The 16866-nt window shown below is 36.1% G+C and overlaps 1 protein-coding gene across 1 annotated transcript in view; it reads left to right on the top strand.

Moving 5' to 3' along the window:
* Dscam4 (Down syndrome cell adhesion molecule 4) overlaps nt 1-16866 on the top strand; it is a 349041-nt gene that overhangs the window by 319654 nt on the left and 12521 nt on the right. The window contains exons 23-26 of the mRNA XM_073987499.1: nt 14505-14657; nt 14723-14817; nt 14879-15765; nt 15831-16000. Of these exons, the coding sequence (XP_073843600.1) occupies nt 14505-14657; nt 14723-14817; nt 14879-15765; nt 15831-16000 (1305 nt within the window). The remainder of the gene's footprint in view (nt 1-14504; nt 14658-14722; nt 14818-14878; nt 15766-15830; nt 16001-16866) is intronic.

Raw genomic sequence — 16866 nt, 5'->3', positions numbered from 1 at the left:
GAAGCGCCGTTAAGCCGAGAATAGAGGGCGGCGGGACCGATGCGGTAACTCTGCATATAAGTTACTTTTCGATATGGCAACACCATATGAGATGTCACTCGCCGGCATAATTTGTGTGAATTTGGGACATTGTTGCTGTATTTTTTTCTACATTTAAGTTGAAGTTTTGTTGTGCGAGCGCGAAGTCGTATTCGTTGAATATACATTAAATTGAAATCAATTATTTAATCTTTGCACTAATAAATATTCGAATCGAGATTGCCATTTTATTAATTTGAAAATAAAATAACTTTTTGTTATGAAACCCGATATCGTTCGGAAACAGAAATTAGTAATTTTCATTTCTTTCTTTTGTGTGCCTTTTTCCGCTTTGGTTGTCTCCAATTTTGCTCCACCGAGCCGCTATATTTTGTTGTTGTTGGGATTTTGCCCAAACTGTTTGCAAACTAAACATAGTCCTTCGAGCCGGATCTGGAGCAACGAGGAGAAAATTTGTACATTTTTGGGATAAAGGTATTTATTTATGTATATTTTAATAAAAATTTCAGTTTTGTTATTGAAATTTAATTAAAATAAAAGTTTATTGAATTTGCAATACGTTTGCACTGTTGACCGACCACCTAATAATTCTGAAGTGTGGTTGGCAACGCGGCACAACTGATCGTCGTTGTGAGAGAAAAGCACTAACAACTATCACTGTTGTGCTTCTTCTTTTCTAGCTCTTTTGTTTTGTTTTGATTTTTTATCCCATCGGGAATATTAGAAGTGATTAATTGTAATTAATACTTTTTAATTAATAAAAAATAACGAGTGTCATTTTAAGGAAAAAAATATTTTTTTGGAATAATGTACATTGTTGTGATCCGCCTTTAGTGGAAATAAATAAAGTGGATATACATTTTTGCAAGATTTTGTTGTGTCGCTATCTCGCTTTCTACTGTGGATATTGTTTTTGCATTAGCAATAATATTTCGTTGGAAAAAGTCTGCATTGTTTATATGTAGTTTAAATAGAGAATTTTTGAATAAATATTGCATTATTTCACCAATATTAAATTATTCTTGTGCAACATAAAAGCTCGTTGTTTTTGTAAATAAATATTTGAAGAGATTTTCGCTCCTCATATGTGACATACCAAAAAGGAGACTTGCAATGAAAAGGTGTGTCGTGTATATCGTACAGAATTTGGAATTTTTGCGAGGAAATATGAAATTTGTAGTGATCTGTGGGAAAAATATTTACAATAAAGAATATATTTCTGTTTTTTGAATTATTTTTTCGCTTTCACAATTTTCAAACATTCTTTTCGGTTTATGTAGGTTGCGGCCTATTGCCTTTAGTTTTCGACAGGTGCAATATAAGTGAAAAGGAGACTTGTCATAAAAAGGTGACTCCTCCTTTCATTAATCGCAACTCCTTTTTGTTGATCAAAATTCAAATTTTCGTTCGATTTTTTTCCTCTAAACAAATTTGTTAATATTTTGTGGTAAATAAAACATATTTTATTTAAAATTATTTGATTTTTAAAATCGCTTAAAAGAGCATTTTGTCGGACTTTTGAAACTTTTTGAAGCAAAATGTCACAGCCAAAAATTATTGTGAAATTTAGAAAGCTTGCCGCTCTATTCCTAGATTTTGAGAAGGAATATAATGCGATTCTTCCGAGCAACCATACTATGTTCACCATAGAACTTCGTAAGGAAGAATTTAAGGGTCTTTGGCAGAAAGTTAGATCGACTTATGAACAATTGTGTGTTGAGTGTGACGGAACAGATGAAGAGACGGAAGCGTCAGCACTGTTTAGGCAATGTAGAGAAGCCTACATCGTCTGCGCCGCTCAAATGGGAGAGCTATCGCAAACGTTCTTGAATCAATCTGCTCTGACGTCCACACTGCTCACAACTAACCAGGCAACAAATTCGTTGGAAAATAGGGTGCCCGATCATGGTTTGCGTTTACCGCCTTGTACTACGGAGATATTCTATGGTGACTATCTCTCTTGGCCGTCCTTTAGGGACATGTTCACCGCGGTGTACATTGACTGTAGATCTATTACCCCAGTTGAAAAGTTATTTTATTTGCGCCAAAGTACCCAGGATGAAGCCCTGGAGATTGTAAAAAAATCGCCTCTGACGAATTCTGGATTTGAAAATGCCTGGTCAAACCTTCAAGACCGGTATGAAAATAAGCGAATATTAGTAAACAGCCAGTTGAAAATACTTTTTAGTCTCGAATCTGCTAAAAATGAATCGTCAGGAGAAATCAAACGTTTGCAAAGAGACATAAATAATTGTATTACTGCTCTTAAATTACATGAGGTCAACATAGACAGTTGGGACCCAATATTTGTATTTTTGTGTTCCACTAAACTTCCGTTGAATACTTTGTCTCTGTGGGAACAAACAGTCAGTAATAAGACTGAAATTTCTAAATGGTCAGATTTGGACAACTTTTTGACGGCAAGGTTTCAATCGTTGGAAACCGTGTATGATTTGAAAAATTTACAGTCCTCACGAATAGTTGATTGCATAGACGCACCTTCCTCAAGTAGAAGATTGGACCATTATGGCTCTAAAGTGAATAAACGGTATTGCTTTGTTTGTTCAGAAGACCATATTTTGAAATATTGTCCAACATTTTTGAAAATGAACCAGAAAGAGAGGTTTAGTGCTGTTAAAAGGAACAGTTTATGTATACGATGCTTTGGCAATAATCATTTATTGAAGGATTGTATGAGTAGTTCCAGTTGTTCCAAATGTCATGGGAAACATCATACTATGTTGCATCTGGAATCACAGTCTAATTCGGATTCCAATGACAATGTGGATGTTAGGCCAAGTACAAGCCAGCAGGCGAGGGTACAGAATTGCTTTGCCAATACTCGTAGTCAGGTTTTATTGGGAACTGCCACTGTTAATATTGACGTTAATGGTGTTTTATTTTCGGCTAGAGCATTGATCGACTCTGGGTCTCAAGCAACTTTTATTTCGGAGAGGTTGCAGCGAAAACTGAACTTGCCAGTGGAAAAGATAAATGCAAGGATTTCAGGATTAAATAATGCTTCTGCAGGATCGTCGGTGCAGCAATGTAAATTCGTTTTAGAATCTCCACATTTGGAGAATATGGCAGTTCGAGTTTCTGCGGTTGTTTTGCCACATTTAACTGATAAGCTGCCAAGTTATTCTATAGTCGTACCAGATTCATTTTCGTTGGGTAATTTACCGTTGGCAGACCCAAAGTTCGGAAAAGGTAGCGAAATCGATATCTTGATTGGAGGCGATATATATCCTCAAATTTTGTTGGATGGAATTAAAAGGAATGTTTTAGAGTCACTTGTGGCACAAGAAACTATTTTTGGTTGGGTGTTAACGGGACCAATTACTGAGTCCAATTCTCTGATATCATGTTACACTTCGGTAGATAGTAAACTACCACAAATTTCGAAATACAGTCCACAAATTAATTGTTGTCAACAACATATAAATAGACGATCAGTTGATAAATTGCCGACTTTAAAGGGAAAGGGACTTAGTTCGTCCGTACCCCTATCGTTGAAAGGACAAAGATTGTCCTACTCATGTACCGTGCTAAAAGGACCTCGTTCGTCCAAAGCCTTTGTAGATAATGGACCTCGATCGTCCAAAGTTACATCGAATAATTATTCGAAAGTTGGGTCTCAAAATGGACCTAGTTCGTCCAATGAGAAAACTAAAAGTGGACCTAGTTCGTCCAATGGTACTGCTATAGGTGGACCTTGTTCGTCCAATCCTATATTGAATCGAAGTCTTAGAATGGAACCAGTTTTACCGAAGGTCGGCGTCGTGATGGGACCTACCAATTACGGAAGGAAGCATGTTAAGAATGAAGACAAGAAGTACAGTATGATGCCAATGAATGGACCCTGCGTCAGAAGATTGCAATGAGGTCGAGTACGGAATCCTGTTTGTTGATCGCTCGTTGTCTAAATTGATATTGGTAATCGTGGCGAAGAGCCACATCATTTATTTTAATTTCTTTTGTTTTTGTTCCAGTCTTTTCAGAACTTGTGATTCCGAAAGACTGAACGGAGGCCGGAATGTTCACGTTCGTGAAGCGCCGTTAAGCCGAGAATAGAGGGCGGCGAGACCGATGCGGTAACTCTGCATATAAGTTACTTTTCGATATGGCAACACCATATGAGATGTCACTCGCCGGCATAATTTGTGTGAATTTGGGACATTGTTGCTGTATTTTTTTCTACATTTAAGTTGAAGTTTTGTTGTGCGAGCGCGAAGTCGTATTCGTTGAATATACATTAAATTGAAATCAATTATTTAATCTTTGCACTAATAAATATTCGAATCGAGATTGCCATTTTATTAATTTGAAAATAAAATAACTTTTTGTTATGAAACCCGATATCGTTCGGAAACAGAAATTAGTAATTTTCATTTCTTTCTTTTGTGTGCCTTTTTCCGCTTTGGTTGTCTCCAATTTTGCTCCACCGAGCCGCTATATTTTGTTGTTGTTGGGATTTTGCCCAAACTGTTTGCAAACTAAACAGAAGGGCATAGAAAAAAAGCAAAGAAACAAAGACACAAAGGTACACACAAAATTCCAAGGAAATACATAACACACTTTAATAAAAGAAAAACTGAATGAAATAAATTATAAAAAGTCGCACTTTAAAAGAGAAAAAAAATTATATAGAAACATCGTTGAACGCTTGTTCTTAGTTGTGAAATAAAACACATTTTCTTCAAAGTTGAAATCATCAGCGGAAATCGGCATCTAGAATCAAATGATTATATAATGTAATAAATAGGTACATCAATATTTCAAATATACCCAGCAAAATTTGAAGGAAGGGGTTCCATGCGATGACGTGATTTCATGCATCAGCATTCATCAGCATTTGAACCCTTGCAAAAGAGGTAAAAGAGGTCGTGAAAGATCCGATCTTTTCATCAGCATTTGAACCCATCCCATCGATCCAATAGAGATAAATTTTGTGTTTTTATTTATACACATTTTTCTAAATATATAGGATTAATTATTTACAATAGTATTAATGTTGTCGGAGACTCGAAATCAAAACCAATGTTGTTAAAACTCTCGTCGTAATGATAAGGTCATTGCAAAGGGTTGGTGAAAATGACATGCCAAAGCATTGAAGGAAATGACATGCCAAAGCATTGGTGAAAATGACATGTTAAAGCATTGGTGTAAACGACATGTTTTGGATCCAAAAATGAAAAGCATCTTTTGTCGTCCACGCTCATATAAAATTCATCGATGAAGATGCTAAAAAGATGACATACCAAATCACTTGCACCCATGATTGAATGGCATCTTTGGCATCAAACATTTTGCTGGGTATGTATGTATGTATATGAACAAGTAAAAAAGTGTCAGTCGGCTTTGCCGACAGACATATACCCTCAGCCAGTGTGAAGTGAAACTTTCACCTACGGACAGATCGAATGTATTTAAGGTCTCTTCAGAATTTTGTGGCAATTTTTGGCATTTGAACTTGCCGACAAAATGTGAATTAGGAATTAACTGCACTAAGACACAAATTTTGACTTCGTGGGGGAGGTACTCTTAGGAAGGACCGAAGTTAAACTAAATTTTGACAAAATATTAGAAATCCAAAGTTTGGATCAAATTGGTTGCCTCATTCAAGTGATATCGTCCTAGCATTTTAGTGACATTTTTTAAATATTGGGGAGAAGTACCGGAAGTGTGGGTCGGTATTGTCCCATGAAACTAAGTTTGGATATAATATGACGAAGACCAAATGTTTGACCGAATCGGTTTACAGTTCGAGAGTTATCGTGCTCTCCGACCGCCACATATGGTGACATAGGGGTTTTTTACAACTTCCGTGCTGTTTTCCCAAAAAATATGGTCTTGCCCCTGAAAAAACTTTTACCGTCGTAATAGAGGTAGCGAATGTAAATCGCTTCAACAAAAATCAAAGTAATTCGAGAGCAGGTCTTAAAGTGAACTTATCCGAAATATTGTGTGAGAGGTACCAGAACCTGATTTTTACCTGGTAGATATAGTAGGATGTGCAAAGTATGGATTACATAGGTCACTCCCTTCAAGAGTTAACGTGCGCACAATTTTTCCGAACATTTTTGAACTTTTGTGGGGGAGGTACCTGAAGGAGTGGGCCGATGTGGCTTATCTTCGAATTTAAACTATGCCTGAAAAATATTACGAAGGCCAAATTTTGGACCGAATCGACAGATCCGTTCGAGAGTTATCTTGCGCTGCTACCATTACACACGGTGTCATAGGGGCTTTTTGCAACTTTCAGGCTTTTTCTCAGGATGTATGGACTTGCCCCTGATGAAACTTATACCATCGTATGAGGGGCAGTGGAATACAAGTTGCTAAAACAAAAATCAAAGCGATTCGAAGGCAGGTCCTAATTTGAAATTATCCGAAATTTTGTGTGGGAGCTACCCGAAGGAGTGGGCCGATTAAGTCCATATTGGAACCTCACCTAAGTATGGTAGAAAATTCAAGGTGTGCAAAGTATGGATGAAATCGGTTACTTCCTTCAAGAGTTATCGTACGCACAAATTTTCCGAACATCTTCGAACTTTTGTGGGGGAGGTACCGGAAGGAGTGGACCGATATAGCCCATCTTCGAACTTAAACTAAGTTTGACAAAAAATTACGAAAGCCAAATTTTGGACCGAATCGGTTGATCCATTCGAGAGTTATCGCGCGCTCCAGCCAGACAGACAGACGTACGGACATTGCTAAATCAACTCCAAATTGTCTGAAACGGATTTCGACCAAACATATTTGGAGTATAAAATCATTATTTCGATGAGGCACATTTTGCCCGTATGAAAGTGTATATACCCTCGTTAGCATAAATGCTGAGGGTATAAAAATGTATTGATGTAATTACCAATATTAAATGCGATTTCTTCCTTGTCCAATAAAATATTTCCATTCACCTTTTTGATTCCATTAAAAAATGTATTGGACATTTAATTTATTAAAAAGCACAATTTCTTTAAGAAAAGACAAAACACTTATTTTTCACTCACTTTACCGTCTTTACTCAACGATGTTCTCTAGAACACTGATGAAAAATTACACCATGCACACAGCTCTTTATTATAAACCAGCATTCCGCAGCTGCGAGAGCCCTGTTGTTACTCTCTTTAACAAAAATCCTCTCCACCCATGAAAAATATGTTCTAACATAAAAAATATGTTGGTACCCAAACATATTAAATTGAGATATGTTACAATATGTTGCAAACATATATTTGTTGGGGCACAAACAAATTATGTTTGGATCCAAACATATACTTGTTTGCAATCAGTCCCAAACAAATATTTGTTTGGATCCAAACATACTTCTAACATATATTTTTCTGCGTGTATAGACCTTGCATTCTACCTTCAAAAATCGAAAATAGAATGTGGTTATAAACTAAATGGGCTTTATTAAAAGATAATGAAGTTAAATAAAAATAGATTTTATTCTCAATGCTCAATTTAACCACAAATATCATCAAAACATACACATGCACACCGTCAATTGCTGTAGAGTTTCGTTTCGGAAACATACTAATACAATTATTAAATGAACATAAAATTCAATTTCAAAATATTGATTGATGTTCTAATAATAAACATAATAATAAACTAAATGCAACAGCAGAAAGATAACATATTTTTGATTATTTCACCACATATGGTTTCTTAGAGAATTCGGAGACTTTTGCAAACAGTGGTTTTTAATTGCCTTAATATTTTGTTCTGATGATGCTACTCCTCAGAAAACAAAAGGCTGGCGCCTTAAAAAAATCGAATTCTGTAAAAACTATATGCAAAGAAATACTCATAACTTCTTTAATACTGGTTCAAATGGAATCATTTTTCGTATTTTTTATCAACTATCCATCTCTTCCTTAACTTTCGATTTAAAAAAAATTATTTAAATTGTCAAAAAAGACAGCACACATCATAACATCGTACGTATGTCCTTGTGTTATTTCTTGAGGTTCCACACGCAATTTCTATATTTGCATATATATGCATATGTGTATGTATTACAAAATACTAAACATACCTCATAGAATGTTAATAAATTAAAAACTAATTTCATTTGAAGTGCGATATCGAAAATAGATTTTTCTATCGACTATGTAACCACAAACATTTTCAGAGCATACAAATGCGTACACAGAATCAATTTAAAATCAAATATGAATGATAAATAAACACTGACAAGCAAGACCTAAAATAAAAGTTACTTCCGCTTATTTAACCACACACAATTGAATGGTTAGTAGAAACTAAATTTAGTTGAAATAAAACATAGCAAAGGATATGGTAGGGCGGATTAACTACATACATGTGTGGCGTTCTAAAGTTCTTCTTTAAAAATACAAATCAGTTACTCTATAAGTATCATAGATAGAATGATTTAACATATCTTAAGATCACAACCATTTCAGACAATTTGATGTATTGAAGTAAAATGGAACAAATAGTTTTCTTTTATTTATGAAAGTTCTTAGCTCTTCCTCCACGATGACTGAAGCTTTCTTTGAAACATGCAATGAGCAATCGATGTCTTCTATTCACCCAAAATCCTTATATATGAAATTCTATGACGATCGTTTACGTGCCAACCTAGCGATATTCGTTTCCTTAGTAATTTGGCCCCATACAAATTACTATGGAATCGCCATGAAAAAAGTTAGGGGATAGGAGTCTCAAAAAAAAAAAAAAACAAAACAAAATTGGGTCGCCCTAGTGAGCAACTTTCAAAATACGTAAATTTATAATCCGAAATACCAAGTTACAGTCGCTATAGTACACCAATTCTCTAAAAGAATTCACAGCGAGCGGTATCGTAGTACCTTCCAATCTGAGAATTCGCAATACCACTTCTATGGGGGCTATATTAAAACGTGGACATAAGCTGACAGACTTCTGAGGGAAAGTTTTGTAGCTCCAAAGAAGACTAAATAGCAAATGTCCGACATTTCGGTAAGATAATGTGGCTAAGACATTCGTAAGGTGCCATTCAACGGGACTATAGATAAACTGACAAATTTCTAAGGGAACGTTTTGTAGCCTGAAAGAAGACTAAATACCAAATTTCAGCCATTTCGGTGGGACAATGCGACTAAAACCTTTAAAATACCGAAAATCTGTTGGAACCGTTTTATAGGGGCTACACCAAAAGTAGCCCCAGGGAGGGCTAAATGTCAAATTATAGCACATTTCAGCGAGATAACGTGTCTAAAGCTTTTTAAAAAAAACTTAAAATGCGCAGGTACCGATCTATCGGAGCTTTATCAAAATGTGAACCTATGCTGACAAATTTCTGGGAGAAAGTTTTGTAGCACCAAAGAAGACTAAATTCCAAAATTAGGCCATTTCGGTGGGAGAATATACCTAAAACCTTAAAAATACCGAAAAACGGGACGTACCATTCTACCAAAACGTGAACCTTTACTGAAAATTTTCTGCGAGAAAGTTTTGTAGCCTCAAAGAAGGCTTAATGAGAAATTTCTGCCATTTCGGTGAGAAAGTGTGCCTATAGGTTTCAAAATACTGAAAATCCCAAGATACCGATCTATGAGGTCTAGATCAAAATGTGGACCTATACCGATAAGTTTCTGGGGGGAAAGTTTTTTTAGAAAAATACCGAAAATCGGGAAGTACCTTCCCATTGGGCCTATATGAACATGTGGATCTATACTGACAATTTTAGGGAGAAAGTTTTGTAGCTCCACAGAAGACTAAATATCAAATTTTAGCCATTTCGGCGAAATAATGTGGGTAAAACCTTAAAAATACCGAAAATCGGGAGGTACCTTTGCATTGGGCCTATATCAAGAAATGGACATATACTGAACATGTTCTGGGAGAATCTTTTGCAGCCCCAAAGAAGACCAAATTTCAGCCAATTCGGTGGGAGAATCGGGAGGTACCGATCTATGGAGGCTATATCAAATCGTGGGCCGATTAATAAAAATTTCGATTCTACTTCGAAAGGACTGCAAATTTAACTAAATCCTTCATATGATATAGCCCCAACATAAAAACATCACGCACAAAATTATTTAAAAATTGTTTGTTGAACCAGTGATCAGGTCATGATTAAGAAATAAATGAACAGATATTACCCAAATAGTTCCGGGTTTCAGGCTCAGAATAAACGCAAGAATGCAAGAATGGTGCATTGCAAACAATTGGGATCTGCTTAAAGTGAAGTGACAGAAGACACGAATGAGGTAGAAGCAGTGATGCCAGATTTGCCGATTTATCAGCATTTTGACGATTTTTGGACCGAAAAACAAAAATTTACTTCTAAAATGTCGATTTTTAGTTATGGCAACCTTTCCACATAAAATTTGCGTTTTGTGTAAATAATGTAGTTGGTAGGCACTGATGTCTGAAAGACAACTACACCTAAATCAATTCCATTGTGTATGTCAAATAAATCCTCATAAAGAAGGTTAACCTGAAAAATCACACTTACACCAAGGATTCTGCTTGGTTGATCGTTGCCAATGTGTTAAAAATTTTAAAACACTTATATGTGGCATAGTTTTTACGAAATCATGAATGAAAATCACCAATGATACCACACGTTTTCAAAATTTACACGCCTCGGTAAATGGCACGTAGACATTACCAAACGCGTAGGTAAAGATAACTAATAGGTAGCTACCTACCCGGTTACCCAGGGCTAGAAATTACGGGCATTAAAGCTATATTTGTATAATTTTTTTTGTAAGGGTAACACCGACAGTCTCCGGCATAATTATGTATTTTGACAAAATCTACATTTGTCTCACAAGGAATATAATTATTGTCAGCATTCATAAAACGGGATATTAACAGCTTAGGGGTTTTCTTTGACCTCTCAGCTAAATAGAAATAATAATGGATCAAAGAAATTCCAGCTAAATTTCTGATTATGTAGGCGAATGTTTAAATACGGAGGCAAAAGCGAAACGACGTAAGTATTTTGACACGTCATAATTATGTTACTTTTGGTACTTAATCGTACCTTTTGGTACCAAAATTAATTGCTTTAGCTAAATTATTAACATTTAAGTAAAACTGTACTTGACAATCACAGATTTTAAATTGAAATGGGGAATGTTGGTGTCACAAGTTGTAACGAAATTTAAAATTACAGTTTCGGTGATAAATGTAGCTAATGATTAGAAATTGCTGCAGTTATCTGTTTATTTTGTAACGGATAAATATCAAAATACTGAAAACGCTGTAAATATGCAAGATCTAGGCAGAAAATGTGAAATTACGGTAAATAGAGCAGAATTACAAATCTAATCTTACTTATGCAGACAAATCCTCATCCTCTGAGTAATTTCGATGTCAAAACAAGATCGTTGTTAAGACTAGAACCTCTAGAAATTAGAAGAAAATAATAATTTGAGGTTATATTTTGCTATTCCACTCGGTTGATAAAGCATAGATACAAACATTGTCAATTAGATTTTTAATTTAAATCATTTACCACCCCTGACCATTGTGGCAGAGCATATCGTGGACTGATAAAAATATATTTGAACATAATTCATCTTAAAATACGCTTTTCGAGATAATGGGAGAAACCATCGAAAATGTTGTATAATGATAAATCTCTTGAATATCCCTATATTCTTGCAATATCGATCCGCAAATGGGTCCATAATGGTACAAACGTGTGTAAAATATATTACTTCTTTTCCGTAACTGATAATAATCAAAAATATAAATAAGACATTTTTAATTGTTGAGGTCTAAAAGTCAATAGAGCATTTTTGTCAAAATACTTATGTCACGCAGTGAAATTTTATTTCCATTACAAAAGTGCAAATTTATTACTAATTTTAAGTACTCTAGTAAACGATTGGCCAGAATATTTTTTCATATTTCTGTAGAAGACAAATCTGGTATGAAACCAAACACATAATTTTTTCAAACTTGTCAAAATAATTATGCCAGGCACTGTAGTTGTGGATCTCAAAAAACATACGTTTTTATAATTTTTTGTTTGTTTTTTTTTTTTTTTCATGAAGTATGTACCATTCTTTTTTATACCCTCAGCATTTGTGCTAACGAGGGGATATACACTTTCATACGGGCAAAATGTGCCTCATCGAAATAATGGTTGTAGACCCCAAGTATGTTTGGACGAAATGTGTTTCAGACAATTTGGAGTCGATTTAGCAATGTCCGTCTGTCTGGCTGGCTGGTGCGCACGATAACTCTCGAACAGATGAGCCCATTTGTTCCAAAATTTGGTTTTCGTTATACTTTGTCCAAACTTAGTTTAAGTTCAAAGATGGGCCATATCGGTCTATTCCTTCAGGTACCCCCCACAAAAGTTCGAAAATGTTCGGAAAATTTGTGCGCACAATAACTCTTGAAGGAAGTAACCGATTTGGTACATACTTTGCATATCGTGAAATTTCTACCAGACATAGATGAGGTTCCAATATGGACTCTATCAGTCCACTCCTTCGGGTTCCTCCCACACAAAATTTCGGAAAAGTTTAGTTTAGGACCTACTCTCGGATCGTTTTGATTTGTGTTGTAGCAACTTGTATTCGCTGTCCCCATTACGAAGGTACAAGTTTTATCTGGGGCAAGTCCATACTTCCTGCGAAAATAGCCAGAAAGTTGTAAAAATCCTCTATGGCACAAGATTCGGTCCACGATTTAGCCTTCGTAGCCTTTAGTCCAAACTATGTTTAAGTTGGAAGATCGGTACAATCGGTGCGCACCTTCCGGCAGCTTCCCCCACCACCAAAAGTTAAAAAATGTCACTAAATTAGTACTCGCTATATCTGCTGAACGGAGCAACCGTCCAAACCTTGGATATCCTAATATTTTGTCCAAATGTAGTTTTACTTCAGAATAATTAAACATTTTTGTTAAAGCACAGTTTAGGATCTGTTCGAAGAACCTTTGGAAAATTATACCGATGCTTCTCCTCTTTCAGCGATTTCATGTTTTTCGTGGGCAATTCCATTCTTCCTGACATCGTGGCAAAAAACCTCTAAGTTTCAGGTGACCAACTGAAATGACTGGTGGGCACAAAATCTATCAAAAGGAATGAATCCCAAAATAAGATCCAATTCCAAAATGGACTATATCGGTCCATTCCTTAAAGTACATCCTCCGCAACACTTTTGAGCTTCAAACCAATTTAAAAGAGGGCTACAAAATCCTTAATCCGTAGATTCGATATTGTCAATAGATGGACGCTTCAATTCACACAGGCTGAGGGTATATCTCTGCAAAGCCGACTGATACTTTTTTACTTGTTAACAGATATATTTTCAAGGGGGAATACACATATTGATCTACCTTCTTTAACTCTTTGTTGAAAAATATTGCATAGTTTTGCGGCAAATGACCATCTACGAGACACGGTTTAAAAAAACGTTTTGCGGTGGCCTCTCAATCTCGGAAACGACTGGACGGATCAACACATATTTGGATGGGCTTATTAAGTACCTAAAAATCTTGTCTTTAGGCGAGGGAAGATAAAAATATTGATTTAAAAAAATGGGGCAATGTCAAAGTCATACTTTGTTAAAAAAAATTTGGTGTTTTTTTTTCTGGACAAAAAACGTTCTAAATTAAAAAAAAAAGTTTCTTTAAAATAAACATTTTAAGTACTTAATAATATAGTATAATTGTTCCACAAACATCCCAGAAGCGACAAGTGGGGGAGGGGGGTGGTTGGTGTATGTACTCAATAAGCCCACAAAAATATATAATAATCGCTACATTTCATTTTTTAACTTATGTGTATCGAATTTAGTAATAATTTGAACTGAAGTTATTAAATTTACCGATTTTTTGACGATTTTGGCACCCAAAAATGTACGATTTTCGACAAACTGGGTAGAAGGGAAACTTCATGTTGTCTCTTCAGCCGCCTGTTTCGCTCATTTCTTCTTACTATTGGTGAAGGCTGCTTTCAATTGAGCATAATCGCTCATCAAATCCTTTGCAAAGAAGTTGTCAAATTTCCATCAAATCATCATCAAACCATCAAATCGTCTGGCTAAAAAAAGCTGCCATAGCATTTGTGATAATGCATTGAAAAATAAGGTTACCAGTCAAGTCGGACATTATTTCGTATATACAATTTTCGAATGATTTACGTATAAATGCTAGTTTCCAAGCTTAGCGTTAGTCTACCACTAAAATAACATTCTAATATGCCTGATGATCGGTCTTAACCACACGCGAAACGTAGCATAATGGTTGAATTCGGTAGACTCCCAATTTTTCAATGCACCTCTTAGCTCATAACAGCTCAACTCGAAAGAGAATCAATTTAAAAAAGCTCGCGATGATTGCATTCTGACAATCATTAACCATAAATTGTATTTTTCCAATAACACATTTGGATTCTTGGATTACGTCTCCTAAAATTCTCGTGTATATATTATACATAATTTTATTTCATAATATAATCCCTATTTGTTTTCATTTTACAGAAAAAGATCCTGAGGTTGTGAAATCAAATAATCAATATGCTACATTAGAAGGACTGAGTAAATATACAAACTATTCCGTGTGGGTATTGGCCTATACTAAGGTGGGAGATGGTGTGAAAACCAAACCGTTTTATTGTCGGACTCATGAGGATGGTAAGAAATAGATTTCCTCATGTATTCTTAAATAATACATTAAAATTTTCGTTTTGTATCTACAGTTCCATCAGCACCGCAATCCATTAAAGCTATTCCAGCATCAAGCACCAAAATTATTATATCCTGGTTGCCACCACAGTTTCCAAATGGCGATATTGTAAGTTCCCTCTATTAAATACACTCTTATATAAAAATCTAATTTCCATCTTCATCCACAGATTGGCTACACCTTTTACATGTCCATGTTAGAGGGTGGTCGTGAAGAGGGTACACACAAACGCATCCTGGGACCCTATGTGGAAATGCACGAGACCCAACGCACCCAAGAGTCTGCAACCTATCAATTTTGGTTAACCGCATCGACCAAAGTTGGTGAAGGAGAAAAAACGGATGTGGTCACTGTGCCACCGAATAATAAGGTACCTGCTCGTATTGTCTCCTTTAGTCAGCGTGTTGTCACACCTTGGAAGGAGAATTTAGAGTTAACATGTCGTAAAGTAGGCTCCCCGGCTCCAGTTACCATATGGCGGCTGGATGGCCACAATTTGGAGACAAATGCCAGAAAAACAATTGCAAAAAATGGCACCCTGTATATACGTGAAGTACAGTCCACCGATGCCGGCAACTATACCTGCAGTGTGGAAAATACTTGGGGCAAAGATGAAATTGTCTATAGTGTTGTGGTTAAGGTGCCACCAGAAGCTCCTAATCTCACCGTAATTAGTGCATATTCGGATAGTTTGCTGTTGGAATGGTCGGACAACAGTAATGGTGGCAGTCCCATATTGGGTTATGTGATCAACTATAAACGTGACAATGGCGATTGGGAAGAGCTGCAAGTCGATGCCAAATCCTATTCACATTTACTCAGCAACCTGTGGTGTGGCACCCGCTATCAATTGTATATAACCGCATTTAATAAAATCGGCACTGGCCTACCCTGTGATATTGTCAATACACACACAAAGGGTAATCCTCCGGTACAGCCGAAACATTCACAAATGATAACAAATAATTCGACAAGCGTTACCTGTTGGTTGGATTCGTGGGGTGATGGAGGTTGTGGTATTTTATATTTTATGATTGAATCCCGAGTTTATGGAAGGTGAGTTTTTTTGAAGGGATGTGGTCAGTTGTTTTAGAAATAAATGTTTTATTCTGTCTTTTTAGATCCACATGGAATGTGGTATCCAATCATATACCCTCTACGGAGCGCATTTATACGGTTAGTGATTTACAACCAGGCACCAAATATCAACTTAAAGTGACAGCTCACAATAATGCTGGATCTACAACAGCCCTGTACAATTTTACAACATTATCGACACAAGGAAATGGTTGTAAGTAAAATAATTTAATATCAGAAATAGAAATATAAGCAACATCTCAGCAAGTGGAATTTTAAAAATGGACTGGGACGTAATTAAATTGTTTGATTGATGACTGGAACCCTTGCTCATTGCCAGTGCTCCACGATGTGATGGTTTAGTTGACCTGGTAGATGGCAGCCCGGAAAGAAGAGTCTAGAAAACAACATAAAATGTTGTACTGAAACAACATTGTCCTCTCTTGACTACGCCATTGTGTGTCTCTTAAAGAGAATGTTCACACAGAGCTGCTGACAGTTTTATATTTAGCTAAGAGCGCCTGCTTGTAATTTTTCAAAGGGGTATTTGTTTTCTTAATATGGTGGAATCAAATGAAGTCACTGGATCCCCAGTCAGAGCTGTACAGCAGATGACCCATCAACTCTACGTGTTGTCCGGTCAAACTGGCGCTGGTTTGAATCGATGTGTGAGAGTTCGCATTGTCGTGATGCAATATGATTCCTGTTCTCTTGTTCGTTTTTCGAATTTCTCAGGAGACTTCTAGCAAACAATTTGTAGTGTACCACTCAGAACTAACTGTGCTACATTTCTCAAACCGTATAGTCTCCAAACGGTCAGTTTTGCCGAAGAAACAAACGACCATTTGCTGCGAAGTGCTTCTTACATGAACAGATTTTGTTGGATTTGGCGATTCCTGTTTTGTTTCGGGCTCCTAAGCATAGATCCAAGATTTGTCATCTGTGACGATCTTATAAACGTCGATTGAGGTACCGCGATCGTTTTTATTCACAATTTCTATAAGAGCTTGTTTTGAGCGATTGTCCAATTTTGCCGGATCTAATGAGAAAAGTCCTTTTTGCGGCCATGTGTTCATGTAA

The sequence above is a fragment of the Musca autumnalis genome, unplaced genomic scaffold (genome assembly GCF_047663935.1).
Source record: "Musca autumnalis isolate F117 unplaced genomic scaffold, ASM4766393v1 scaffold_4, whole genome shotgun sequence".
In the NCBI taxonomy this organism is placed as follows: domain Eukaryota; kingdom Metazoa; phylum Arthropoda; class Insecta; order Diptera; family Muscidae; genus Musca; species Musca autumnalis.
Note: the sequence above shows the minus strand (reverse complement) of the source record. Positions and strands in the feature narration are given on the sequence as shown.